At 39.3% G+C, this 25,730-nt stretch overlaps 1 protein-coding gene across 1 annotated transcript in view; it reads left to right on the forward strand.

The window, feature by feature from the left end:
• The window catches only part of ATXN10 (ataxin 10), a gene marked incomplete at its 5' end in the record, with an annotated part of 93,218 nt that overhangs the window by 21,061 nt on the left and 46,427 nt on the right, over positions 1 to 25,730 (forward strand). The window contains 4 exons of the mRNA XM_062491571.1: positions 5,690 to 5,786; positions 6,652 to 6,816; positions 17,608 to 17,688; positions 24,021 to 24,186. Of these exons, the coding sequence (XP_062347555.1) occupies positions 5,690 to 5,786; positions 6,652 to 6,816; positions 17,608 to 17,688; positions 24,021 to 24,186 (509 nt within the window). The remainder of the gene's footprint in view (positions 1 to 5,689; positions 5,787 to 6,651; positions 6,817 to 17,607; positions 17,689 to 24,020; positions 24,187 to 25,730) is intronic.

The following is a 25,730-nucleotide window of genomic DNA, read 5'->3' on the forward strand; positions in this document are numbered from 1 at the left end:
CAGTTTGAGACTCCCCAGTACTTCAAACTTGCTACTTGCTGATTTCACTGCTGCAGGACCTTTAAAGAGACATTGCATTAGATTTAGGCTCAGCTTTTGGGCTGATCCAGTAACAAGATTTTACATCCTAATGTGTGCAGGAAGCTAATAAAGGCAGTTCCCAGGTCTGCAGGCAGTTCAAAGTGTTTTACTTCACATAGGAGAGTAATCTCAGGCATGTGGTTTTGCTACTTGTGGGGATATAACAGGAGTCCCATTTTATATGCCTTCATATTTTAACAGATAATTTGTTAAAGAAATGAGCACAAATTTATGTTTACTTTCTAAAAATGAAATGATGCAATTAAAATAACAGGAGATTTAAAAAATGGCTCTAAACTGTGTTTAATAAGTCTTGTTAGTGCTGTATGAATCAGAGTTGGTTTGAACCTGATCTTGAGTGTTCAGTCAAACTGACTCTTTTCTTAGTAAATGCACAAGATTTTTTTGAATCTCCCATTAGGAGACCTCATTGGAACTTAATTTGCATCAGAGGCTAGTTTGATGTGTGGTCTGATGGTTTCTTCCAGCTCCCTTCTAATTTATTTGTAACTCCACATTTTTAATAGTGTAATAAGAATTTTACTTAAGTCAAATTCTCCTTTTAAGTCAGAACAAGTGTTGATATTTTGCCTAAACATTTATCTTCCAAGAATACAAGTGTTGTCCAATCAATGCGCAGAATGCTCTGTTAAAATTAGAGCTGACACTTCTGAAGGGAAATAAAAAAAAATAAGACCACGACTTTGTTTTGGAGATGGAGGGGAGGGAGAGCAGAAACTTACTAAACACAACATTCTGGGTATTCCACAGATGGTAAAAATGGGTTACTAGTCTGCACTGCAGCAAGTGCAGTAAGACCAAGGTGGAAATACAAAGGGTAGCTAGACAATAATTTTATTTACAGCGATAAAATACTAAGTACAATTTTAATAACATTTAATGGCAGAGCCAATATATGTATTGTACATTCAATTCCAGTAGTCTAGACAGACTGTTTTCCAAGGAAAATACGTTTTCATCAGTATTTGTGGTATGATTCATGGTGGTGAAGAGGCAAATAACTCTTTATGACTGGAAGTTGCTTTAACTTGCAGCCACAAGGAAACGAGTCAATAACCGGATGATAGTGGTGGAAACTCACATTTTATAGTAATAGAGGTCTGCACCTTATGCTGAGTTGGAGGTTTTGTGTTTGCAAGGCAGTCTGTCACAAAGCATTCTGCCATTGTTTACAAACAGCCAGAGCTACTCTGTGTGACAGCTCACACCCCACAGTTTTGATTTGCGAAGTTCAGAGGCAGCTCTAAAAGTGTGCAAGCTTTCGAGAGCCTGGGATGTGGTCCCAGGACTTGCTAGGCTTTGTGTCTGCCCCGCTGCAGAGAGGGCGCTCCAGCTCTGTTTTTCCTGCATATTACTAGTTAGAGCATTAAGATTGATGCAAGTTTGTAAGCCTTATGTTTGCAGTCTGACAAGCAATGTTGTACAGTATGGGCTGTACAAAGTATGGGCTTTGGTTGAATCTGTTTTATATCTCTATTTGTTTTATAACTCCAGTAGAGGCAGAGGCTTGTACTCAAAACTGTCACTGTGTTGTCTGACCCAAATAAAGAGAATGGAAATCTCTTACGACTGTTTCGAGCCTCTGCAGTTGATGTCAAGGTGTTTTGAACTGATTGCTGGGCACATCTGTAGGTTTCTGTTCTGACTGTACGGAACAGAAGGAAACAAGGTATTGAGTTTTAAAATCCTAATACTTAGTCGTTGTCCTCAGAACTTAAGGGATTTTAATTTTGATCTAATACACAATCTGATTCTGTGATTGCAGTTTGCAATTGTGTGAAATGACATCTTTGTGTGGACTGGAGCATCTGTGACAGGGAAAGGCTGAGGGAGCTGGGGCTGTCCAGCCTGGAGAGGAGCCCCAGCTGAGAGGGACCCTCATCCCTGGGTGTCCCTGTGTGCAGGGAGGGCTCCGAGCAGGGCCCAGGCTCTGCTCCGGGGGGCCCAGCAATGGCACCAGAGCCATGGGCAGGGACTGAGCCCAGGGGGTTCCACCTGGACAGGAGGCAGAACTTCTTCCCTGGGCACTGAACAGATTGTCCAGAGAGGCTGTGGGGTCTCCTCACTGGAGATATTGCAGAACCAGCTGGACACAATTCTGTGCCCTGCTGGATGACCCTGCTGAGCAGCGACCAAATGAGCCACTGTGGTCCTTTCGACCATTTAATGTAATTTTTAAATGAGATAATGTCAATGTAACAATTAAATGAAAAGCGTGCACTAGAGCCTGGCTCAGTTTTTCTGTGATAATAAAGGACTGGAATGAAGAAAGGGAGCTGTGATCTTGAAGGTACTGAACTGCTGGAGTGCATTTAAACCATCCTCATACAGGGCCATCAAGTATTAGCTGCCTCACCTTTGTCATGGATGTAGACAAACATTTGGGTACCAGAATTCATTAAAGAGTGAAGGGTCAGTGTTTCTGCTTGTACCCTTTGCCCTGTTGTATAAAGAGGTTATTTTTTAGAACCTAGAGAAGTTCCTTAAGCTGTTGCAGACTGGTTGTGAAAGCAACATATAATCTGTGTATTTGCTAAAGAACACCAAGCTTTTACAGGATCTACTGAGATCTCGGTGAGGGGAAATCTCTTCAGCTCCAGGGTTGATTTGCGTATCAGAAGTTACATCTTAGAACATGCAATTTCATGGTGGTTTATCAGCAGGTTAAAAACACTCCTGTTGACCACACATAGAGTAACCTTTTTTTAAAGTAAAATTTAGCCATGCTGATAGCTACTGAATTAAGACAATTGTTTTTAGCTTTGTTGAAATCTTTGTATTTTCAGACTTCTGTCTTTTTTTCCCCCTCTTTTTTGTTTTCCTTTTCCCCTCCCCTCTTTCAGAAAGCATATGGCTTATTGATTGGATGGCAGAATGGAAGTCTCTCTTCATCAGCTTCTACATTTTCTTGTGTTTGCTGTAAGGATATGGAAGGGCTAGGGAAGGAAATTGCCTCAAATTGTGCCAGGGGAAGTTCACATTAGATATCAGGAAAACTTTCTTCATGGAAAGGGTGGACAGGCATTAGAATGGGCTGCCCAGGGAGGCAGTGGGGTTACCATTGGAGGTATTCACAAAAGATATGGATGTGGTACTTGAGAACATGCTTTAGTGGTAAACATGATGGTGCTGGGTTGATGGTTGGACTTTATGATCTTACAGGTCGTTTTCAAGCTTAATAGTTCTAGGGTTCTGTGATTTTATAGTGAAGAAATCATTACAGAGGAGAAAAGCAGTATTTGTATTGTACAGATATCCAAGCATATTTCAATCATGTATTGCAGCAGTCGAATCCAGTAGAGGTAAAAGAGGGAAGAAAAACATGGAAATTGAATGCTAAGAAAATATTTCCATAGTTCAAAATGCAATACTTCCCTTTTATTGCAGTGATTGCATTTTTTTAACACACACATGCCTCGTTAATCAGTGGCTCTAGTTGGATTTTTGGGGAGTTTCTTTTTTAAAGTATAAATACAATAGTATGGATTTGCAATGTTTGTATCAAAATTCACTGTCCCTTTGTAGTTTGGTGCTAGGCTAGTACATTTTACATGGAGTTATATTTGGAGAGAAGCACTGCATGAGACATTTATGTATTCCAAGACCAGCACCTGTGGAGTTCTGGGGCAGATGTTTCGGTTTTTTAAACACAGCCATACAGGTACTGCTGTGATGTGCTTCAGAGAGCTGTGATGAGCTACTCTATGTGTGATGTGATGACTTTTCTTGCTGTTTGTGCCTCTTCATCTGTGCCTTTCTATCTGTGACTGCTGGACGTGGTGTGTGACCCGGACCCTGAGCTCTGCTCAGCTGCCTTGGGTGCTCATTTCTGTTTGTAGAATCACATCTTCCAAATTGCTGAGAGTTAACATGTGAGATTACTTGTATGGCAAAGTGTGGCATTATTAAAGCATCCTCTTTCTCTGCTTAGTTGGGAATGGATGTGATAGGTTTTGTCTTACGGAATATCCGCTTGCCCATATATTGATTTGTGTTCTCTAAATAAAATAAAAATCTTAACTCTTACTGGGTTAAGAACAAGCACTTAGTGATGAAACTCTTTTTCCATGGGTGCATCCACAGAATTGTCACCTTTTCCTCTGTCTTCCTTCCATGATTAATGGAGAATTTGTAGCTATTTATTACTGTACTGGAAATGTGTTCATGGCATTTCCTCTTTGTTACAGTAAGAACAGTAACTTTACAAGATCTTGAACTTTTTTCCTTGGTCTGTAGAATTTTTTGGACAGACTAATCTCTAACAACCAAGGTGTAATTGATAGCTAAAAAAGGTCAAGGAAATTTTAAAGAAAAACTGGAATATAGTCAACCAACCTTATGTTTCTTTGGGCGAACTTTCTTATTGCTGTATAGGTAAGGAATTCACCAAGGGAAATAATACCCTGTTCATAGGATTTACTGCCTAGTTTGTTTTTTTTTCTAGCAGGGAAGTGTTTCCATAAAATGTCTGCTGGTGTGCCCATGCTTGCTGCCCTTCAGAAACTCCTTAGTCAGCACAATGGGAACCAGATGAGTGGGAGAAGCAGAAGCACAGTGATGAGCAGAAAATAATAAACCACTGCAGATGTGTAGGGGGAGACTACAGAGATCTTAAGAGCTACAGGAGAATATAATTCAAGATGCATTATGGAGAATACATATGTATTTTGGGCATATATATATGGCAAAGAAAAATTTCTTTTTTCTAAGCCCAAGTGGCCACTTTTTAGACTTGTTTTCTTGTTCTCAGGAGAATGTATGCCCAGACCTGTGTAGGAAATCTGGCTGCCAGCTGGCACAACAGCACAGCACCTTTCCAAGAGACCTAATTTTAGATTTGCAGAACCTGGAAATATTAGCTGCCTCCGTATGTATTAGACTGTTGTTTGTACTATCTGTTAAACTGAATTTGAACATTTAATTTCAAATTTCTTTTCCAACTTATTAATAAGGGCCAGGCTCTTGAGAGCTGTTGACAAGCACAAAAAAAGTGTTTTAATTTTGTGAAGTCTCTGGGTTCATGCTATTGTTTTTTATGAATTTACACCTTTTGGTGGCTGCTCTAGAGTATTAACTTGTGTGGTGAAATACCATCTTCTCGTATTTTAAATCTGTACTGAGAGGAGGCTAAAATAAATCCTTTGGAGTAAAGGTAGAAATAGGCCATATTAAATTCAGTGTCAAAAATGGAGGGAGAGCTGTTTAGAGAGCTGACTTTCATTTTTCTGGTATAGAAATTCTGGGATAGAAGGCATTGAGCATATCATAATAGTCTATAGTGATTTGTCCAGCTAACCAGAATATAATGTGAGGAGCAAGGACCTGTCAGTTAGTTCCTGTAATCCCTTGTAGCCAGTGTGTAATACTCAGACAAGTCTTGGGTATAATTCTGAAGTACTTAGTGAAATTATTTGCATTAGAAAAAAAAATGCAGATATTTATCTACAGCAGCTGTGAAATACTGTACCTAAAGCTTCCTGGAGGTGGATTCTGCACTGTGTATCTGAAATATCGAAGTATGTCATTTTTGTGAAATTTTAAGTGTTTCTTTGAATTCTTGTTAATATATTTTCTGGATTTCTTTCAGCTCTCCGTTGTAGTCTCCAGTTTCTTGGAAACATTGCAGCAGGAAATGGAGATTCCCAGAATAGCATTTGGAAGTGTGCTTTCCCAGATCTCTTCTTGTAAGCCTGGATGCGGGTTTTTTTTCTAGTGTCATTTCTGTGGTTGTATTCAAATCTTTTGTACATTATAGTTGTGCCTTTGCTAGCACCATGAAACTGAAAAATAACTTTGGTGAGAATGGGCTGGTTGAGACCATATCCTGTAGATGTTTTTTGTTAGTCAGGCACAGGAGTCAGAACCTTTAAAAACCTGCTTGTTCTAAACTAACAGTAAATTGGTTTAATTTAACAGAAACTGGAAGAAAACTATAATGATGAGTTTCAAACATAAGTGTTATTTCAGATGCTTTCGAGTAGTTATACTCATTTCCAAGAACACAGCATTTTCTCTTCTCATGTTGCTGCTGTGCAGACCTGCCAGTATTGGTGGATCAGATTAATCTATAAGTTCCTTAATTTTCATATCTTTCAATCCTTCCATCCCCCTCCTAACCTCACCAGAATATCTTCCTGGGGATTTGATGACATACAAGAAGGAAATATTACATAAACTATTTTGTGCAGACATATGACAGCACTGTTGTTGTGTTCAGACAGATTTTTTGTAGTAAGCTGGTGACAAAGGCACTTTGATTCAATTTGATAATCATTTTCTGTGGGTTTTCGGAGCCTGCTTGTCAGCACTGGGTTTAGGAAGACCTTAGAGTAAGAAAAGCAGTTGCAATTTGGCATTGATTTTGTAAACTTCTGTGAAGTTTGACCTTCAGCTGTGAGTTGGATATTTTTCCATGCAAGTGACTTTTATCCTTAGGCAATGACAAACTCTAAAAAGACAGCAAAGGACAGCTCAGCAAGCTCAGTGCCACTAGCCTGTTTTTCCAGGGTCTGTTTTAATTTGCTCTTAACTCCTTATTTTCTCTTGAAGGATGTGCCTGACATACAGCGATGAGAAAATTGTCACCTATTGCTGCATGGTCCTGTTCACCTGCCTGAATTCAGAGCGAGTGAGGGAACTCCTGGATCTGGGGAACTTGACTGTGGCTCTTCACGTCCTGAGAGTCTACAAAGAGCAGTTGGATTCTGAGTGGTCGTATGTATTGTTACATTTTCTTTTTCCTTACCTCTTAATTAGGTGTTTTTTTCTGGTGTAAATCACTGTATTAAAATGTCTAAACTTGTGACACTGCGAACTAGTAAATGAAGATCTAGTAAGAAATCCGTAGTTTATAATAGAGATCATTTTAATGGTAGTTTGAATGACTCTTTTGATTACTGCTAAAATAAGACTCTTTGGTGAGGACATAGGAATTTTCAAATGATGATCTGTTTTTCTTTTCTTAATGAAACAGGGTTCTAGAATGCAAACTAATTTGTACTTGTATGCTGGTTTGTGTAGATTTTTTAAAGTTAGCACAGAATAGTCTCACAGACAGGTCATGTTAAGAAGACTTGTATGTCTAATGGTTGTGAGTGCTACATAAAACCTGGGGTTTTTCCTGATTTCCTTTTTTAACATAGCGCTTCTCAACATACAGTCATTTTTATACCAGAACAGGGAAGACTTTTTTTGGTGAATCTTCATTTCATACTTTAAGAGCACCTAATGAGTGGTTTTATCCCTTTGAACTTTTATATTTTTTACTAATGACCATTCTTCTAAATATTGTTGTCAGTTACACCCTTGATAAATGTGCTGCCCTACATAGCAAGGATGCACATTCAGCTAATTGTTACACTATGTATTCCAAATGGAAAAAATTGTTTGTATGTTTTTGTAGCATTCTTTAGAAGTTTGTGTTTAAATTCAAAATTTAATGAGGAAGAATTGTTGGTGTTTTGGAAGTGATATGAGAAGTCTCAGCACAGACTTAGGATGACTGAATGAAAAGTAAAAGTCATTTTATAGTTTGTTTTTGTACTGAGAAGAATGACCTGAAATTTGTTTGTGGCTGGGCTTTTTTAATGGCAAGGGCAATTTGCTTAGGACATAAGTAGTTTTCAAAAAGCCAACTGTAAGTTGAGGGTCAAACAATGAGACTTCCGTTTCAAAAGTGACAAACGGAGTATTTAGTTTTGTCATCTGTCAGGAACACACATATAAATTGTTGCTTTTCAGATAATTATCCTGGTTGTCCTTTACTTTTTTAATGTATTGAATATACATTGAAACTTGTTCTGACTGAGATGCCAATGTTGTAGTGGCAAATTTATGTTTTAAAGGTAAATGCAGAATAAATGCAGCATCGTAATAAATGCTGAGGGATGTATTTCCCTGATCTCTCTAGTGGGAAGTAGATTCAGCTGATGTTATGATGAAAATGTCTTACCTCCACCGTGGATGTTTGATGTGGGTGGGAAGTAGTCTCTCTTCAGGGTAGTCTTGAAATGAAAAAGGGGCAAACTCTTAACACTGAAAATTTGCAGCTATACTTCAGCTCTCACTGAATTACATCTACATCCCAGTAAGACTGCTGAAATGAATTTGCATGGCTGTGGCATTTGCAGTGTGCCAGTACCCTGTTGGAAAGGTTTGGGTCTCTTGTGCCACAGCTGGCAAAAGTACACAACAACCATTTTGTGGTATTATGTCGCTGGAATGAAATACAGATTATTCTTGGCAATTAGGCTCATTGCTTACTCACAAGTGGCTGAAATTAAGATGTTCTTACCTGAAGTTAAAGGTACCACTTAATTCCTGCCTACCTTCTTGTCTCTGAGCTGGAGCATCTGATTTCGTGTTACAACAAATAAGAAGCGATCGCCATGTGTATGTTTAGTCTTCCTCTTGACTGGGCTTTCATGCTGTCAATTGCTGCTTTTAGGTATTAGAACTCTGTTTGAATAACTAGGTAAGTTTTGGTCGTAGGCAGAACTTCTGTTCATTATTTATTCCCTTTTATTGTGCACTGAATTTTATGAAATTAATGTTCATGTAAAACAGTATCTAATGCATTCTGCAAGTAAAAAACTGTAATTCTCAAACTATTTTTGCAGTTGCTGTCATGAATTGTTAGGACAGAGAGAGGATATCCAGGATAAATATTTGGTTTAAGGCCATTGGCTGAAATGTAGTATCTCCCATGGAGTCCCCACTGTTCCATCCAGCTAGCACATGTTGGGTTCTCTATTCCTCACCCATCACAGGAATGCAAGCACACCTTTCAGGTCTTTACTTTGATGAGCTGACAGTTCTTTTCTCTGTTAATAATCCTATATTCATGTTTAGAGTCCAGTTTCCCATCTTCAAGTTGCAAAAGTCCTTAGGAGAAGTTCAGGAGGAACCTCTTTCCAAGTGTGATGCCTTTTGCCTTTTCCACAGCAGTTTTATAGACAGTTTCTATATGAAGAAATCTGAGATTGTTCTGAGGAGTTCCTCGGAGCTTTTTTAGAGGCAGCAATTGGTAGCAGAACTTTTGCTGTTCTTCTGTCTGCCATAAACTCCTCTCCCAGTTAGAGAGAGCAGAGGAAGGGTCTTTAAAGACTGGATGTAGCTTTGTGGAATTTTTGTGTCACTTTTTCCTACTTACTGAGTCACAAGACATTTGGTAGAAGGCTAAGATTTTGGGTCAGGGAGGAGGGAATATCTGATGTGTCAGCTCTGCTTCCTGAGAGGGGTGGGTCATGGGAAATAAGATTTCAGTTCAGCGACTTCTGCTTTTATTCAGTGGTGGAAAGCCAAGTCATTCACTTCCGAAGCAGTTTTTGAGAGACCAGAGAAGAGCTGTTTTGCAGATCATCATTGTGGAATTTCTAAACTAAGCGCTGATGCAATTTTAAAATGTGTTTGTAGATTGACAGTATAACAAACAGTTGCCTTAGAACTTGAAAGAATGAGTGGTAACAACGTTGTGATGCCCCTCTCAGTGTGTTTCTTGAGTGATACACATTCTGTTAAGTATTTTTGTGGTGTCCTGTGAGATTTTAGAAATGGTTAATAAAGGAGGAAGTCAGTTTTATAAGGAATACCCTGATCAAATTCTGTCTTTGGTTCTGTGATCATGTTTCTCTGGATCAGATGGTCTGAAGGCTCATTTCATTAAGCTTGTGACTGCTTGTCAGCCTCAGAAATGCTTCTATCTCTGAAATCTGTGAAGCTGGAGAATGTAATACACACATTTAATAAATATTCTAATGATTTAAGGACTGATGCATCCTTCTCTTTCTCTTTTAGAAGCTTGATCTTCTCAACAGCTCCAGGATTATTTACATATTGCTGTCTGCCATTTTTAATGTTAGATGCAGAATGACATGTTAAAATAATATTAACTAACATATATTAGACAATGTATTTTTACATTCTATTCAGTACAGCTCCTGAACTTGTGTCAGGCTGGCAGTCTTGTAATCTTGAGTGCTGGGAGCTCATCTGAGGTTGCTGCTGCTTTTCTGACTCTCAAGAGCAGTGATCTCAGGAAGCAGATGGTGTATATCTCCAGCTGAGGTTCTTAAAAATATTTGTCCGACTGGCTGGTACCCCTTTGTAGCTGGGCTTGTGGAGATGGCCCAGAGCTTGCTGCTTTGGAAATTTGCAAGGTGTATGTTACAGAATGTATTTCGAAGAGTAAGTCTTTGCAAAGACACTAATGCTGCAGAAACAAGTTTGCTTCCTTTCTTGGATCTGATTTCTGGCATACCCTAATTAACTGATCCTATCTCCTTGAGGGTTCTTTGCTATGCAGTTATCTTCTAGAAAACATGCTGTTGTTCACAAAGTGAGCTACTGCCTGAGCTTTTAGATCAGGAATTAATGCCGCCTAACTGTGGTGGAAAACATGCTGCTCCAGCCTGGTGCATCAGGGACTATTCCTGTCCTAGCTTTAGTCTTGTAATTTTGCTCTTTAAGGTAGGTTTCCCCTTTCAGGGACAGGTTTATTCTAGTCTGCTCTGCCCAAGATGACGGTTGTGGGTTAGCATTCCCTCTAAAATGCTTATTTGCATGTAGAAAGTCTTTAAGCCTCTCAGTTCAGTTCAGTTGTTTCCACCTTCTTGTGATCTTTTATTTCCTATTTCTTTTAGTGTTCCTTTTTTTATTTTTGATCTGTTCCTAAACAGCAGCAGATCTGTCTCCTAAACTCTTACTGGTTTTTCTGCATCTTTTGGGTCTGCTTCTTCTATCCCTCTCTTCCATCTTACATTTCTGTTCAAAGAGATGAGCATAGTTTTCAGGCCCTTGTGTGACAGTAATTAATTTTCTGTGTATCCTCCATCTTTCCAAAGTATCTCTAATGATACACAAATTTAATTCTGAACTGTTGATGTACTGAGTTGAACATAAAGAATGATAGGATAGTTTGGGTTGGAGGAGGCCTTATTTAGCTCATCCAGTTCCAACTCCCTGCTGATGAGGAGAGTAGAACCAAAGAGCATTTTACTCACTTGAAAAGGACAGCAGAACAGAACAACATTTTACACTAATCAAATAAGGGAGCAATGTAGCCGTGGAGAAGCAGACAAAACAGAATTCATGCAAATTGCAAGCAGGATGCCAGCTCAGCTCTGCAAGGCTGACAAAGTCAGCAAAAATTATGCAGAACAATGATATTGCACTTACTCAAAAGTGGGGGTCAAGGAGCAGCCACATAAAAAGGACACTGGATGTTGAAGGGGAGACTCCTAGACAAATGTATAAGACTTCCAATAAGGAGTGCAGCTGTGTCAAATAAAGCCAAGAAGGTTGCTCATGGATATGTAATCAGAGTGTGTGATAAAAAATTCTGTTCACCTGATGCTCAGGGCACTCAGTTGAAAGAAGTATCCCCCTGGGTGCCCAGTGCTGCCATAAAGAATGCCTGTTCTCTAATACTCAGACTGTGTTAGAAAGTTTCTATCAGGCCGATTTCAGTATCAATGCCATGGGCAGGGACACCTTCCACTATCCCAGGCTGCTCCAAGCTTGTCCAGCCCGGCCTTGGACATTGCCAGGGATGAGGCAGTCATTTCCCTAGGCAATCTGTGCCAGGGCCTCACCACCCTTACAGAAGGAATTTCTTCCCTATATCTAATGTAAACCTACTCTTTGTCAGTTTATATCCATTCCCCCTTGTGGTATCACTACAATTCCTGATGAAAAGTCCCTCTCCAGCTTCCCTGTAACCCTTTCGGATACTGGAAAGTATTCTAAGGTCTTCACACAGCCTTCTCTTGTCCAGGCTGAACAGTCCCAGCTCTGTAATCCTGTCTCTGTATGGGAAGTGCTTCAGTCCCGTTATCAACTTCGTGGCCTCCTCTGGACTTGCTCCAACAATTTAAATGTGTTAATGTTTAAATATTTTAAGCACATAAGCAAACCTGCTCCATAAGCTGATTTTTGTCTCCTACCAAAGGATGTTGTCAGGAAATTGGACATACCCATCCTTTAGGAAACAAAGCTGGAATATAACTGAGTGTAACTGTTCAATAACTGAAACATAGTTTCTACACTGTTCTGTGTTAAAACTGCCAAGGCCTGAAGAGCCCTCTATTACAAACTCCCTTGCAGTTCCAAAATATTCTATCTTGTTTTTTATCAGTAATAGCTTTTCCTAAACACATGCAGAGAGCCTTTGGCTCTGGAAAATCGTGGAGCCTTTCAAAAGTTGTTTCTCTGTGTTTCCACATACATCTGCATCCACCCCCTCTGGGTTTGTGTTTATCAGGGCAAAGTATGTCACACATTTATAAGGTACAGTATTTAGAAGAGAAACCAACAGAGAATGCCACATGAAATCTATTTTAGAATGTCAACCTGGAAAGATATGTTTTTTAAAAAAATTAGGAAAAAGTAGTACAAAAATTACATTATAATTCATCCTAACCAAGATCAACGTGTTTTCCAAAAGCTGTTTATTTTAGAAATATCTTGGTGGCTCTGTTAGTGAGGAGAGCATAGCTTGTGTCATCAGTTTTTCCAGGTGTGTACGTGGGGCAGTTTAGCTAATATGGACAGGAAAAACAGGTAGTATTTTTGTATTATTATGATTCCTGAAGAGCAAAGAACAAAAGTCCTCCATTTTAAAATAAGAGACATAATGCGCCTTTGGCTTTCAGAAAAATGATATTAGGAGTGTGATTAGCTGTTTGACATTGAAATAAGTTTTGCTGAACATCCACTCTCTTTTTGAAACCACAGTTAAAGATTAGGATGTGGGGATACCCCTCCCCAGTTTTTTGCCTGTGGGATTTTTTGTCCTGGCTTATATAAGGATGTGTGGACAGAAACTGGTACTCCTGTGGCAAGGAATCTCGCCTATGGGCACAGATTTAAAGGTGAGGATAGAACTCTTCAGTACTGCTCATTTTTGCTTAATTTGTGTGTGTTTGTGTGGTGAACAAACTTTTTTTTTTTCATTGGGCTGGCAACTCAAGTTTCTTCTGTCACACAGTTTAGGATGTCCTCCACCCCCTTCTTCAGCTCTCCTGAAAGTAATTGTTTATTTAATTCCAGGGAAGTTGGAGTTATGATGCAGGTTCCAAGTTCAGCTGTGGTTTTAAATAGTACTGACGCTTGGAAAAGTTTCCTTAATTTTAGAGATCTGAGTAGCTCCTACTTTCTATTTGCAGTAGCAGTGAATTGGCAGAGATTTCCTCAGTCTTTCAAAGCTCAACCTCATATATTTAATTATCTTGTCACCTCTGTCTTCTTGTGTATATTGTGGAGAGAGGGGGAGCAGGAAGTACTATTAGCCATTTTTTTCTTGGTAACACTTCAGAAAAGAAATTATTTCAGTTTTATATATGAGTTAGATTTAATCTCTCTTTAGTGTCTTTCAGATGTAGCTGTCAAATTGAGTGGGAGTGTCTTCTGAATCAGAGAAGTACTGCACATAATTTGAATTTAGTCTTCTAGACCTCAGTGGGAGCTATTATGGCCAGTAGGGAGGATGTTTTCATTGTGGGAATGCCTTTGGAAGATGGAAGGATGTTCACTGTTGTGCTTGGTTCATCACAGGAGAGGAGTATTGTGATGTTTGATACTAGGACCAAGCCTTAAATATGAAAATGTGTGTGTTTATTCTCCATTGGAGCAAGAAGTGCTGGTGTGGGAATGGAGTGAATTACTTCTTTTCTATTAATTTTATGGCAGCATATGTTCCATTTGTTATTAAATAACTTTATACTTGTAATTGTTTATTTAAATGCTTTTGGTAGGGTATTCTATTTTTGTGGAAGGATGAAATACACTTCTGCTTCTAAAATATGTTCTGATTCCAAATAATTCCTCATGAGGCATATTGCTTTTTTAGCATCTAAAAAGGCTGGTGATAAGAGTTTGAAAGTTGGCTGAAAGTAGCCAAATTTTCTTCTTTACTTTTCTTCAAAATGTGGATGATTTATTGCTTTTGTTTGTTAAATTACAGTGAAAGTATAGCTGTTTAGTTTTTACTAAATATTTTGGGTAGAGTGGCAGTATTGTAGGGTAATGAAAAATGCTTTTGGTTTTGAGATTGAAAAAGAAGGTTGCAGATCAAGTCAAGAATTGCCATGTCTTGTTCTTTGTACTTGGAAAACATATTTTGGGTTGTCTTCCTCTTTTTCTGAGACTGAGGAAACTCTTCCCTAAATTTGCTAATGGGATAAAATCAGCTTAATATGAAGCATGACATTTGATTATAAAGTTGATTGCTTTTACCCAGCTTTGATTGGAGCAAGCTTAGTGGCCATCTGGAATATACTGAGTGCAAATGTAGCTCATAGCACTTTGTCTTGGCTGCTTCTGAACCTCAGTTTGGTACAATACAGCCCTTGTGCTGTTATAAAGTCTTTGAATATCTCCTCCTGTATTTATCTACTATGGAAGCACTTGATTTTTTTAGGATTTTAGCCAAACAATTTTTAAAGAGTCGGGAAAATTGGCATATTTAATGCTGTTCATTTGTTACTGTATTACGCTTGCATAATAGCTTTAATTTTCATAATTTCCTTCACTAAATTACAGTGGTCTTCAGTTTATTCCAGTGGTTCTCCTGTTGGTCCCCAAAGAGAGTTTAAGTCTCCTAGGAAAGCCTTTGTGTGCATTTGAAATGCCATGTTCAGTCAGTAACCCAAAACTGAATATCTTTTTATATTTCAGAATTGTGGATGATCTTATTTTTCCTCTTCTTTTCCTGTGCCACAAATGAGAAACAGGAGAGCTGACAGGACAAAAGACAGTCTATTGAATTTGCTGCATCCTTGCTTAGTTACCTCCAAAATTTCTGGGCATGGTGAAGGAGTTGGAAGTTTTTTACTCCACTGTTAATTCTTCTGCTTTCTCTTGGTGATGATGCTTGTGCTCTCTTCTTCATTATACAGTAGTGCAGAAAGCAGATAAAGTAAAAGGGACACTTAAATACAGAAGCAGATACTTTATAGAATCACAACCCAGTTTGGGTTGGAATGGACCTTAAAGCCCATCTCCTTTCACCCTCTGGAAGGAACACCTTCCACTATCCCAGATTGCTCCAAGTCCTGTCCAGCCTGGCCTTGGAGGCTTCCAGGGATGGGGCAGCCACAGCTTTGTTTTCTGAAGTGTTGCGTCACATCATGAAACCAGAAGGTCAGAATCAGCAATTTTAGTCTAAAATACTCCAATCTCCTCTAGCAGTAGAGGTCTAGTCCACAGAATGTGCAAAATGTGTGTGAGGAAATACAGGAGCACAGACCCAAGTAACAGCTGAACTATGGATCTTCCACTTTGCAGTAGTGATCAGGCACATGAACCTAGTAGCAGCAGATCTTTTTCTGTGATAATTATTGAGCATTTTAATTACAAGATGAATAATTAAGAAGATTTCCTTAGCGTAGTCTTTAACATGAAAATTAAGCTTTACTTTTAATAGCCCTGATTGCAAAATGGAAAAACCGGGCTTCAGGCTGTCTCTTGAAATGCACTTTTTACTCTACTGCGTTGGCAGCTGAAATTTGTACATTCTTAGGCCAAGTTCTGTGTTCTGCACAGCACTGATCTATGCTATTTTCTTCTGCAGCTCCACATAAAAGTCTGTGGTTCTACTTAAGTCCATGGAAAATGAAGTTGGTTGTGATGATTCTGAAGGTTTAACTGGGGATAGCTGTGAGTTGTTAGTTCAGGAACTGTGGAAAAGTTGCCCTTGACTGCCCTGCTGATGCTTAATTTGGGTGCTACAGCTGAGTCTCGACAGCTCAGCTGGATGCATTTGTGCTGCAGACTTTGGGCGAGTCTTTATGTTTTTTTAAAATTTGTTTTGAAAAACTCTTTGATCAGTGCTACACTTCTCAGCTTGCCAGTTTTAAGTTGATGATTCCTTACACCTCTGCATATTTTTTTATGAATGAATGTGCAAGTATCACTAAAAAGAAGTGCAGTAGAAAATAGTTTTTCTTCTCCCCCCCCCTTAAAAATGTCAAGTTTTCAGTAACTGAGCCAGACCCTGGCTAAGTCCACAGTTATGATTAGAATATAATAGAATATAATCTTTTGGATCTCTTATTTTCCTATTTGCCCAATTGGCATTGAGTACTTGTACAAAAAATACTTTGTTGCAGCTGGAAGTCTTTGTTGTGATCTTATTAGCTGTGTTATGGCTATGCAAAATAAAGGCTGTCAGCAAAGGGAAAGCTAGGGAAGAGGTGGAGGGAGTATTGAAAAGGCTTGGTTTTAATGTTATTTTAGCTGTTCTTTCTCTGTAGCTTCATCAGCTCAGAGGATACTCTGAGACTTTTAATTATTGTAGCTACTTTAAAAATCCATTGTCTAGTTTGTAAGTACCTATGCAGCATAAATATCACTGCTAGTGCTCCTGGGGTTGTGATTTGAAGAGCTAAGTATTTTTACCTACTTTGTTTTTTTCCAATAATGCTAGTAGCATGAGTCTGGGTTGAAATTAAATGGCTGACTCCTGCTATGGACTGCTGTGGATGGTGCTTGGGAAAGCAAATGGTGTAAATACTGGCATTAGCACAAGGCCAAGGCTGACCATATTTTCCAGAGAAAGTATTAAGAAGAAAGAATGAGCCGTTTGCCACTTTGGGATGGATTGCTTTTTAAAGAGACTTTTTTGAGGCAGGTTGGTATCATAGATCCCTTGCAACATTTTGGTGAAGAGAAAGAGGGAACCAGTGGTCAGTTTGTCAACTTTTGATCATTAGTTGGTCTTTTTGTATTCCAGACAGAAACCCTGAATATGGTGTGAGAAAGGGAAGGCAAAAAGGAAAGGAAGAACAAAGCTTGATAATTTATTCCATAATATGCTTCACTGTAATTTGGCTGAAAAGATCCTTGTGTTAGAGTTGGGGATGTCTTGTGCAGGGCCAGGATCTTTGCGGGTCCCTTCCAGAATATGAGGCTCTGTGATTCTATATGTATCTGCCTTGTAAAGCAAGGACTTAGAATTGGTTCTCAGCTAAGGTTTCTATTATGCAAAGAGAGTATGTTTGTGAAGTTGAGAAAAGTACTTTGCTGCCTTGCATCTTACAAAGATGTTCCCATTTGCTTTGATGCTTTGTCAGATTGTGTTTTTTAAAGAAAAATCAGTATATTATTTGGGCACTTTTTTGACTGTTTTGGCTTACAGACTGTGTTGTGATGAATAGAATAATGATTTTCAAGCTTGAACTGTAGCTTTTTGTTTGGATGCATAAACCATTGAATGAGTGTTTCATTGTTTGAATTGTGGTATGTATAACTGGTCTAAGAGTCCAGCCAGCTTTCCTTCAAACATGTGAGTAAAAGTGTGCTGAACTGATGAGAAATGGTCTTTGCTATGTTAGGGGAAAAACTACAGGACAATGTGCAATTATTTTGTGCCAATTCGTATCTATTAGCATTAGGACCAAAAGCACAACACACATTCATCTACAAATAAAACTAACCAGCACCATTTGGAATAAACGTGGGTATTGCTTTTACAAGGACCAGTAAGACTTTCTTTTTCTTTTCCTTTAGGTTCCTGATTGTTACAGAACATTTGCTGAAATGTCCAGAGCTGGTAAAAGCCCTCTATGCCAAACTGAGCAATCAAGAAAGGTAACCCCAAAACCAATGTGGCTTTTAGTATTTAGCATTCCATATAGAGTATCCTGTTCACATGATTGAAAAACTGTGTGGTTTCATAGTTGGCACAAAATCTCTAAATACATGTTTCTATGTCAGTAATGGTTTTAAATTGGTTGGTTAACATTACAGCTTAGCCACAACTGGCAGTGATTTATGTAGGGTTGCAGAATCCAGGTTGGCGCCATTACTCGGTAAAGAAATACTTCACACACAAAAAAGGACAGGATTTCATGCCTGGGTCTTGATTTCAGAAGAGCACCACACCCTGCAGAGTTTTACGGCTTGATTAGAAATGTCCTCAGCTCTTCATACTTCTGTTGTTGTGTCAAGAAATGAAGAGATAGCCTTTAAGGAAGATGGAAGTGTGTCTCATACTGGTTAGCAGAACCTACAAAACATAGATGAGCAGATGCCTGTGCTTACTTAATCTTTAATATTTCCACTGTTGAAATGCTTCAACAAACCTTCACCTTGAAGAAGCATTGATAGTTTTGCTTCAGGCATTTGAGTAAATGTGTGCTGAATTGATGGGAAATGGCCATTGCTATAATGGAAAAATGCTCATTGCTTTATAGAGAATTGAGTAATGTTACAAAAAGGTATTTTGTTAAGACAATCAAATTTGGGAAACACTGCTGGAATTCTACAGCTCTTCCAACTGCTTGAAGATTTTGTGGTCTCATTTATGTGTCTAATGTGCCTACTTTGTTCCACATCCACCCAGGGAAGCCGCAAGTTCCTCTCTAGTTTTTGCAGGTGAAAAGACAAAGCACTAAATAAAACAATGCTTTTGCATATTTTTCTGTTTTGTGTTGTTTCCAGCATTACCACAGGTGAGGGTTCAGGCAGTAAGTGGACATAATAAGAAAACTGAAAGGATATCAGACAAAGAAAGTATATGCAACATGTTTGAACCATAAATAAAATATCATTATTGTATAGGGATGGGATGGGAATGGTAAGGAGGGACATACTGTTTCCCTCCATAATTTAGGATAATGAAGTGAGAACAAATCTGAGCTGTGTGCTTAATGTACTGGGAAGTAGGTGCTGTATAACTGTTTTAAGTGAATGAGCTAAATTTAATTCTTTTGGGGAGTATAATGAACGGCAGTTTGCATGTTTTCATAATGCCTTTGAGGATAGCCAGGGCTGGGTTATGGTGTTCGGTTGTACTTAAAGCAGTAGATGTGACCAGTTTCTGGAAAGGTCTCAGCATACTACAGATGCTCATTGGATTCCTCACCTCAAAGGCTTTTGGTTGTAGGCATGACATAGATGATCACAGGTGTGATCACCAGTTAGAGCGTAACTGCTGAATTTATTATCAATCCCAAAAGTTCTGCCAGTCGACTCCATTAGGGTTTTCAAAGACATAATCACAGTACAGTGTGTTATGAATTGGACACTGGTTAGTTTACTGACAATCATATGGAAGTGCTGTGAAATAATCTTTTTGCATCCGAGCTATAGAAGAATACCCTGCCTTGGCATCTTCCTAGGTAGTGTTAGCATATTTAAGAATGCATTCTTTTGAGATACATGAAGAGACAAATCCAATTCAGATAAAAACATTTTGACTGTTATGAACTGGGGAAAAAGGAAGCCATAAACCCCAAGCATAAGGAATTCATTGTTTCAAAGTGAGACAAGGAGTCTTCACCGCAAGCACTGTTGTGTTGGGTGTCCAGTGAGGCTGACCAAGTCCTATAAATTAAGAATGGACAGTTGTGGTCTTGAGGTGTCTGGGGAAGGCAGCTGGAGCTCATGAATATATGGTAGCCCTCAGTTACAGTATCCTCTGTCGTGCACATTAGATGCAGGTAGTTTAAATGTATTTGCTGAAATGAAATTAGCTGTGCTTAGGAAGTTTGGAATGTGCCCATTAGCGGTGACTCCCAAAGCTGGCAGCAGCCTGGGATGCCCAGAGCGTACGTGGCTACGAACCGCAGTTATTTGCACTATTCACAGTATTTGCACTATTTAGAGTATTTCCTGCAGTTGAAATTCAGTGCATTTGTGTTACAGTGGCTGTGGTGCCTGCCTCAAAGCAAATCTTATACAAGTGGATCAGAAATTTGAATTTTCAATGAAAATAAAATTCCTGACTTCTTCACAACTTTCTTTCATTTCCTAACAAATTTAATGTGTTGCATGTCTGAGTGTGCAAATGGTCTGAAATAAATCCTGTGTTAATGCAATCAGGTTTTTAGTAGTATTCTGGCCTGGAGAAGTACATTGTGTTGTAACAATGCCTGCTGGTTCTCTGGAAGGGATTATTGTAGAAGGATACGGCCACTGAGCTAAAATAGTGTGGATTCTTGAATTCTTTGCCAGATTTGAGATTTTCCTGCATGTGTGTGCAGGTATTTGGCAGAAGTATTCAGAAAAAGTCTGGTTTGCATTCATCCAAGTTAGCCTTGAGCATGGACACTGTAAGTTCATGCCTTGCTTGTCTTAATAACATTATAAAATCTTCAAAAGTGAGCACATCTGTTGTCCCTCCTAAGAAGGGGTTTTGCTTTAATTAACATCATGAAAAACTGCAGCTGAATGGCTTCAGGTGTTTCTAAGATGCTCTTAGTTATATATCTAGGTTTGATTTTAGTGTTGTCAGGTCCTGAGTGAAGGATGCAGCCACTGATGAAATTGCCTGCCAGGAAATGGGCACTCAAGTAAGCAGCACCACTTCTGGCTAATGCTCAGCTACAGGGCTGGCATTGTCAGTGCTTGGGATGGTTTTGTTCCTGGCAGTGCTCACAGACATGGAGTAGCTGAACTACAGTTAACTCAGAAATTTACCAGTTTTCATTGAATATGATGCTTGTGAGTGTCATTTAAAGATGAAAGAAGTGAAAGTTTTGAGGAAGGGCCTAATTTGTCTCATGGAACCATTGCTGTCAGGGAAGTGTTTCAGGAAGGAGAAGCCTAAGTCACAGAGGAAGAATGTCCCAAGTGTCTGGCTATTGCTAAGAGGTTATAACAAAACCACATTTGATGCAAACATTGTTTGATGCTAAGAAAATAGAATTTTACACTGCTAGTTTTAGGCTTAGTGAGGCAGCATTTTATTGTGTAGTAACGAGTTCCAGATTTAAATTGCATTTGAATTCTGTGGTTTATTTTCAGGCTATAGGAGACAGAAGTTTGTTTTACTGATGACTGCAAATACCTTATACTGGCTGTTCTAAGTTTATGCCAATTCAATCAGCTTCAGGAATAACTGGTTTAAATTTGGCTAGGGGAAAAATAACTGCAAGAGATTCACAAAAGGTCTTCCTCAGTGATCCCTAAAGAAGAGGAAGATGACATGGCATTACTATTTCAAAAAAAAAAAAAAAGTATAATTGTAAATATAATACATAGAATTAGATATGAGATACTTAACTGGGTGTTACAAAAAATCAGCTGGTGCTAGCAGTTGTCATATTTGTTGTATTTAGCTGCAGGCAAACAAATAGAAAGAAATGTTGGCATTTGAATGGCTGAACAGTTGTGAGATCATTTAAAAGAAATGGGCAAATTGCATTGCCTGGGAGAACTAACTTGGAGAAATTAGGGTGAGTCTTGGAAGAAAACTGAGAGAAACAATAGAAAAAAGGAATGTAAGGGAACTTGCACTAGAACAAAGCACATTGTTCTCAGGAAACTATTGGCTGAATGGCAAGACTTGCTTGAAATTCAGGGAAAGATGGGCATGTCCTGTGCCTGGAAGAAAACTCAGGAAAACAGTTTGACTTGAATGCCTAAAAAGACCACAAAACTTCAAAAGAAATTACATTCAGGTGGTGTTTTAACAAAGGACTGCAGTTATTGAAAAAGGCATCCATTTGTACTGCAAGGGGAAGAGAAGGGCAAAAAAAAATTCCATATTGGCAAACATAATGGGGGACAACTAGAAATGGTGGTAACACCTCTGGGATAACATATTTAAGAAGAAAGAATATAAGTGTTTGCACAGTTTTAATTGCAGCCAGAGAAGAGCAGGGTGAGAATGTGTGAGAGGAACAACTGTGCAGACACCAATGTCAGTGAAGGAGGGGTAGGAGGTGTTCCAGGCACAGGAGCTGGGATTCCTCTGCAGCCTGTGGCACAGACCATGGTGAGGCAGCTGTGCCCCTGCAGCCCATGGAGATCCATGGGGGATGCAGAGATCCACCTGCAGCCTGTGGGGGAGACCCATGCCAGAGCAGTGGGATGCCTGAGAGGAGACTATGACCCCATGGGAGACTGTGGAAGGAGGAGCCCATGCTGGAACACCTGTCCCTGGAAGACTGTAGCCATGGTAGGGTGACCCATGCTGCAGCAGAGGGACTCAGCAATTTGCAGTGATCTGTTGCCTGTGAGATGGACTCAGGTGGGAGAAGTTCATGGAGAACTGTCTCCCATGGGAGGGACCCCAAGGTGCAGCAGGGTAATGACTCCTTTTCCTGAGCAGCAGGAGAAACAGTGGGTGATGCACTGACCATAGCCCCCATTCCCTGTCTCCTTGTGCCACTGAGGTAGGAGGTAGAGCTGGGAAGGAGGGGCTTGGGAGGAAGGTGTTCTTAAGGTTTTATATTATTTCTCATTATCGTGCTCTGATTTTGTTAGTAATAAATTTAAGTAATACCTCTGATTTTGAGACTGTTTTGCCTGTGACAATATTTGATGGGTGATCTCTCATGGCCCTTATATAAACCCATGAGCCCTTTGTAAAGTTTTCTCTCCCCTGTGCAGCTGATGAGGAGAGGGGAGGGAAGGGAAGTGTGAGAGCAGCTTTGGTAGGTGTCTGGCATCTGGCCACGGTCAACCGACTGCAGTCCTGGAATAATTCCTTTGTTCATCAAGTCTGTGACCAACTTGGGTTCTTAGCTGAGTATATGCTTGAAAGACTCTTAAACTTGGTGAAAACTGACCTATCAAGTCTAGCCCTGTGTCAGGAGTGAATGACAAATCTGTGGGCTCGGGTTTTGTATGGGGTGCCAAATGGGAAAGCCTTTGGTCAGTGTGGGGTGTTGGAGAGCTGGGCACTGGTCGTTTGGAGATGGGCAGGGTGCACCTGGCTGTAACCTGCAGAGCAAACAGACTGTGAGCAGAGCCCCTGAGAAAGGCTGCTCCAGCCTCCTGCCCAGAGTCTGCTCTCCGCCAAATGTGCCAACAGCACTTCACTGCTTCCGTGCTGAAAAAGCTTTTTGTCCTCCTTCAGATATTAGTTTAATGCAGCATTAGTGCGTTACTATTAATGACATTGAGAATTGAGTCTAGCAAGGACTAAGTAGCTCTTTTGTGATTAATAGAGGTGGGTTCTCAGAGGTCAGTAAAGCAGTGACCTAGCTTTTTCCAAAGAAAAAGATGTTTCTCCTCCTCTTCTGACAACCTGCTTGGTAAATTTGAAAGAAAAAGCATTTGAACTATTCCACATATTTAAATGTTGGTCCTTCCATATTTCAAATATTTCACTGAATGAAAAGCCTGAGCTGGCTTTTGAATTCATTCAAGAAACAGTGTTCTTTCAGTTTGAGAGAGTGACAGTGAGGCTTCACCAGTCCCTGCATGCTGGACTGGAGCAGGGGCCTACCTGTAAGAGGGCCACTGCCATGTCCAAGTTCTACTTCCTCAAAATGCTTCCAGTTTGCCCTGACAACATGAAAGGATATTTGAAATAAAATTACATTAGAGGTGTTAAAAAACCCAACTCAAGTAGATTTCATAGAGCAGCTTCGTTATGTATCTAGTTACTTGCCATCTTAATATGTTGAACTTGGATTTGCTTAGTCCATCTAGTAACAATTGTAAAATTACTATAAAGGACAGAGTGTGCATATCAATTTTTATTTTCCCTGTTTGGACTCAGAATTGGTTTGGGGCTGTTGCGGAGGGATAGTAAAGGACTGTGGGCAAGGCAGGGGCTGTGAATACCTGTATTTCTCAAACAGAAGCTGTCAAATAGTCTCTGCTTATTTTGCTATGCTTAACAGATTTTAAGAGCTGGTTTGCTGAAAATGTTGGATATAGGGAATATGGAATCTCGGTAATGTTTTCTTAGGACATAAGAAATGATAAATTGAAATAGACTTGAGAAAAATATTGACTTTCCGGCCAGATTATATTAATTGAATGATGAATTAAAATAATTCTGTACAGAAAAAAACTCTGCAGATAGAAACTGATTGCCAGTATTTATGAGGCTTGTTAATTTTTAAAAATCCTCTCTGTTACTAACATGATAATTCTTTTTATAATTTTTAACTACTACATATTCTACTGATCATTCTATGTGACTCAGTGAATTTGAGTAACAAATCGTTTTCTGTCTCCAGAATTACTTTGTTAGAGCTGATGATGGTGAAAGTAAGTGACAAGAACTCAGTTACCTGTGAAGAAATGAAGGTGTTTATCAGACATGCTGACTTCCTTGCAGTCTGTTTCCAAGAGAAATGCGGAGCTGTGCTCAAGTTAACTTCTGCAGCTGATGCAGAAGATGAGGTAGGACTGATTACCATTTAAGTACTAGAATTTGATATGATAAATCCTTATTGCCACTGTTGCCTGGGGGGGCATACATAACAATATCTTTTCCAGTTTATGTTGGGAAAGAGGTGGCAGAGCCCACAGTAGAGTCTGTAGGACAGCAGCCAACTTTCCTTTTTAATTTGAGGGTGGCAAAGGATATGGTACTTCAAAATAAGTCTACCCCATCGTTAAATATTTCAAAATCTAAAAGATGCTCAAGCTGTCACATACTTGGGTATTTTATTATTTTACTAAGGATCACTTCTGTGATTTATTTGAGTTGTGAATTGTAATTCCTTCAAATTTAGAAGGATGTGGAGTGACTGGACAAGGGGGAATGGCTTCACACTGACAGAGAGTAAAGCTGGATTAGATGTTAGGAAGAAATTGTTCCCTGTGAGGGTGGTGAGGCCCTGGCACAGGTTGCCCAGAGAATCTGTGGCTGCCCCATCCCTGGAAGTGTCCAAAGCCAGGTTAGGGGGGGTGGGCTTAGAGCAGCCTGGGGTAGTGGAAGGTGTCCATGTCCAAGGCAGGAGGTAGGACAGGATGGGCTTTAAGGTCCCTTTCAACTCAGACCATGATGTGAGATGAGCTCACTTGGTCAGAGCATGATACTGGTAACACCAAGGTTGTGGGTTTGATCCCCATATGGACCATTCACCTAAGAGCTGGACTTGATCCATGTGGCTACCTTTCAGCTCAGAATATTTTGTGATTCTGTGATCATCCTATGATTCAAATACAAACCAAAATTAAAATACTTATTCTGTTCATAGATGGGAAGCAGTAATATACATGTAATCAGAGTAATTTTATTTTTAATACAAAACTTACGTGCAATAGTTTCACTTCTATAAATTCTAGAGAAGAAGCATCATAAATAATGTATTATCAAAGTAAAAAAAAATCTTAAATGCTTTTATATGATAATATTAAAAAGTGTTGTACTTGCTTCGTTTTTTTTGTCTAAATTGGCACAATAATTTTAAAAGTAGGCTGAGACATGTTGTGAAAAAATACCATAAATCACTTTATGGGGAGGTGGTGGTTGCATGTGTTAAAAAAAATCAAAACACAAACCAGCAAGTGCATAATCTCTTCTTATCTATCCAAGAAACACAGTCTCCCCCACTGTCCCAACTGTTTAGTCTAAGTTATGTCAGATAACTTAATTGATTGCTTCTGGAAAAGGTACTAACCTGGCAGTGAGAGGACATATGTTGAGACAATTCCATCTTTACTTTTTTTCCCCTGCCTTCCTTTTATGTTTTTTTTTTGTCCTTTGTAGTTACTTTCCAAACCACTTTCTGTGGTTTCAGTTCATGGAAAAAAACATACTTGTTTGCACCCACCAGAAGGAGGTCTCTGTCCAACCAGAACGTGCTGGGACAGCAATATTGTGAATATTACTCCATAACTTGCCCTGCTTGACACTGAGTTCTTACTCGTCTCTCATATAAACAAGTTGTATGATAAGTTGAGTATCACTGTTTGGTGGGAAAATGGAGCTCACTGAA

Source organism: Cinclus cinclus, chromosome 4 (genome assembly GCF_963662255.1).
Source record: "Cinclus cinclus chromosome 4, bCinCin1.1, whole genome shotgun sequence".
NCBI classification, from domain to species: domain Eukaryota; kingdom Metazoa; phylum Chordata; class Aves; order Passeriformes; family Cinclidae; genus Cinclus; species Cinclus cinclus.